General features: G+C 42.9%; 1 protein-coding gene across 1 annotated transcript in view; it reads left to right on the top strand.

Moving 5' to 3' along the window:
* Positions 1 to 3,215, top strand: part of LOC101851399 — a 106,908-nt gene that overhangs the window by 97,543 nt on the left and 6,150 nt on the right. Inside the window, exon 3 of the mRNA XM_005095592.3 lies at positions 1,153 to 2,297. Coding sequence (XP_005095649.2) covers positions 1,926 to 2,297 — 372 coding nt within the window. The 5' untranslated portion in view covers positions 1,153 to 1,925. The remainder of the gene's footprint in view (positions 1 to 1,152; positions 2,298 to 3,215) is intronic.

Raw genomic sequence — 3,215 nt, 5'->3', positions numbered from 1 at the left:
AGTGCCAGATCTGCGACAGACATCGGTGATCATGGTTCTCCATTCATTCCTTTGTTCGGATTCTTTTATAAAAGCTACGTTTCCGTGATCTTTCCCCGATACCCATTTGTTTAGGTTCCCTAAGTATGTTGCTCTGGGCCTACCCCTGCCTCGCTTGCCCTCAATTTTGCCAGTGAGAGCTAGATGTTCATGACCCTTATGTCTATTCAGGTGTCCCAAAAAACTGCATTTGTCGTTTCCTGATTGTTTTTAAAAGTGAGCGTCCCACGTGGGCTTCATCAAGCACTACCATATTTGATTTCCTTTCCTTTCACAATATTCTTTGCAGTCTCCTAGGAAATCACATTTCTGTTGCTTCTATTTTTTGTTTCCACTGTCTTTAGTGATTGTCCAGCATTCACAGCCATATAGAAGGGTTGACCATGCATAGCATTTCAGAACATTCATTTTGGTAGTCATTGAGATGTTTCTATTTGTTCAAGATTGCGCTCATTTTATTTAAACCAGCCTTAGCCATTGTAATTCTCCGTTTTATTTCTGTGGAAAATTTGGCATCAGATGTTATTATATATGCTAGATATTTAAACTGTTGGACTTGTTTGATCTGTTCACCTTTGCTAATGGGATTACAAGTAGGATTTGCTGCTTTTTAGGATAATAATACCCCGCATTCTGTTTTCTATACATTCAACAATAATCCTTTATGTTCACGTTCTGTTACAACAGTATCTAGAAGCGATTGAAGGTCCTTTTTTGAGTCTGCTATTAAAACTGTGTCATTGGCATATCTGATGTTATTAATATTTTCTCTATTCACTTTGAAACCTGGACATTCTTCTATGTTTCTAAGGATTGTTTCATTGTACATGTTAAAGAGGTCTGGTGACATAATACATCCTCTTCTAATTTGTTTATATTCACTGTTTTCCCCATTAATTCGTACAGCAGCGTTTTAGTCCAAGTACAAATTCCTGATAATTTTGAGATATTTTCAATCGATGTCTAGCTTGTCCAGTATTTTAAAATAGCTCATCATGTCTAACTTTATCAAACGCCTTTGAATAACCTATGAAGCATAAATTTCCTTCCTTAAAATAAAACAGTATGTGGTTTGTCTCTTGACTGTGGCGTGTTTCCTTTTCTCTGTTTCAGATTAGCCCTCAGCCTTTATCTCAGTTGAGGATATGGATGCCATGGCTAGTAGACACAAGGGTATCCTTTCTGTGGACCACCAGCTCAGAGATCATGGCGACTGCAATACCAAGCAGAAGCCGGGCGGGAAAGCCTCTTAGTGACACCACCTCCGACTTATACAATAAAGATTTCTCTTCCTGTCACGACATTGGATGTCTCTGTCACGATTTTAGCTCTCTCATTGACCGATATTGACTGAACTTGTTCAAAAATGACCTCTGCTCCAGAATGATTGGAGGTCGGCAGTTGTCTTCAACGTGTGATCGAGTATCCTTATTTTTCAATTGTGCTTGAGTAACAATACGTGTATTTTTTCAACATTTCGCTTCCAATTCTTTCCGGACAATTGAGATGTGCTGTGCTCAGAGTGTATTCTTGTTTCAGTATTTAGCAGTTCAGCAATGACTTTTATATTGTAGTAGTTATCGGTAATACTAACTGCTTCAATTACGAATTAATTAGTACTTTCAAGGAACGCTGCAATAATAATATTGTTATAGAAAAAACAACAACCCTGTTTTAATATGAAGACTACGTAACAGATTCAGACCCCATGCCACGATCTCCGACACGCGTGAGTGTCAAGAAAAATGCACCGGGGTCGACAAAAACCGTGAGACTGACCCCCCAGACAAAGAGTCGTTTTCTGTAGCAAGAGGCGTGATATATCTCCCCGCCAGCACAGCAGCCCGTCACCTCCATGAGCTGGCTCAGGCGGTTGCGGGCTCGCCATGTTCGTTTCTCATGCCAAAGTTCGCATCGTGGGTCTGGGCGGTCGCTCCAAGCGGCGACGTCCACACCGGAGGCGTCTAGCCGTCAAGGAGGTGGTTCGCATGCCTTGTCTACTGCCTACTGTGCTCACCGTCTTCCTGGGATTGCTCGCTGTGGCGGGCGGAGCCGGCATGTCAGTCATCGGCTTCGTTCCCACCAGAGACTCCGCCCAGAACAATGTAACAGACATAGCAGTACCGCCTGGGGAAGGGCAGGGCGTGGTGGACGCGAAAAGTGGAGGACCAAGCGCACAGGTGTCAGCTGTAGGGATGGACCAGTCAGCCTTGAGCGAGGCCAATGCGCAGCGCGAGAGATCTTTTTACCTGCTCAAGGTAAACAACAAGGGCATTACACAGCACGTGTGAATGATATATGTAAAACAGTTGTCTGTGCTTATTTCCCAGTGAGTGAGTGAGTGAGTCAGTCAGTCAGTCAGTCAGTCAGTAAGTCAGTCAGTCAGTCAGTCAGTCAGTCAGTCAGTCAGTCAGTCAGTCAATTGGGAACCGAGTGAGTGAGCGAGTGAGTAAGTAAGTGAGTGAGTGAGTGAGTGAGTGAGTGAGTGAGTGAGTGAGTGAGTAGTGAGTGAGTGAGTGAATGTGCAAGTGAGTGAGAGAGTGGGCGAGCGAGCGAGCAAGTGAGTGAGTGAGTGGGTGAGTGAGTGAGTGAGTGAGTGAGTGATTGATTGATTGATTGAATGAGTGAGTGAGTGAGTGAGTGAGAATAGAAGAGCAATTAAATATGTATTGCATAAGTTGGAGAGAAAGTTAGAAAGAGAACATGTTTGTGAGATAATTAGTGAATGAATAAGAAAGAGTTGTTTTTTTCTATAAACAATATCTCTAGTCACTCTGATGTCCCCGATCCCTAATTTATGTCTGTGTGTGTGTGTGTGTGTGTGTGTGTGTGTGTGTGTGTGTGTGTGTGTGTGTGTGTGTGTGTGTGTGTGTATGTTGGTGCACATATTGTGTTTGTAGGGGTGTGTATGTGTGTGCGTGCATGTTCTTGTGTATGTGTTTATATAATAATATGCTGCAGTAAAATCATTGTCTCCTTATCATCACCTCGTTTCAAGTGTCGACGTCGATTCGACCTTACTTTCGCTCGTGTGTGAAATTTGAGACATCGCATTCTAACTCTCGTCGATTGTCAGAGAGCACTGTTGTGTAAGGTATCTGTCCATGGTTTGTTGATACGTTCTTGTTTTTGTTTTCGTCTCTCTCTCTCTCTCTCTCTCTCTCTCTCTTTCTCTC

Source organism: Aplysia californica, unplaced genomic scaffold (assembly GCF_000002075.1).
Source record: "Aplysia californica isolate F4 #8 unplaced genomic scaffold, AplCal3.0 scaffold00107, whole genome shotgun sequence".
NCBI lineage: Eukaryota > Metazoa > Mollusca > Gastropoda > Aplysiida > Aplysiidae > Aplysia > Aplysia californica.
This window is presented reverse-complemented; position numbering and strand designations above follow the sequence as displayed.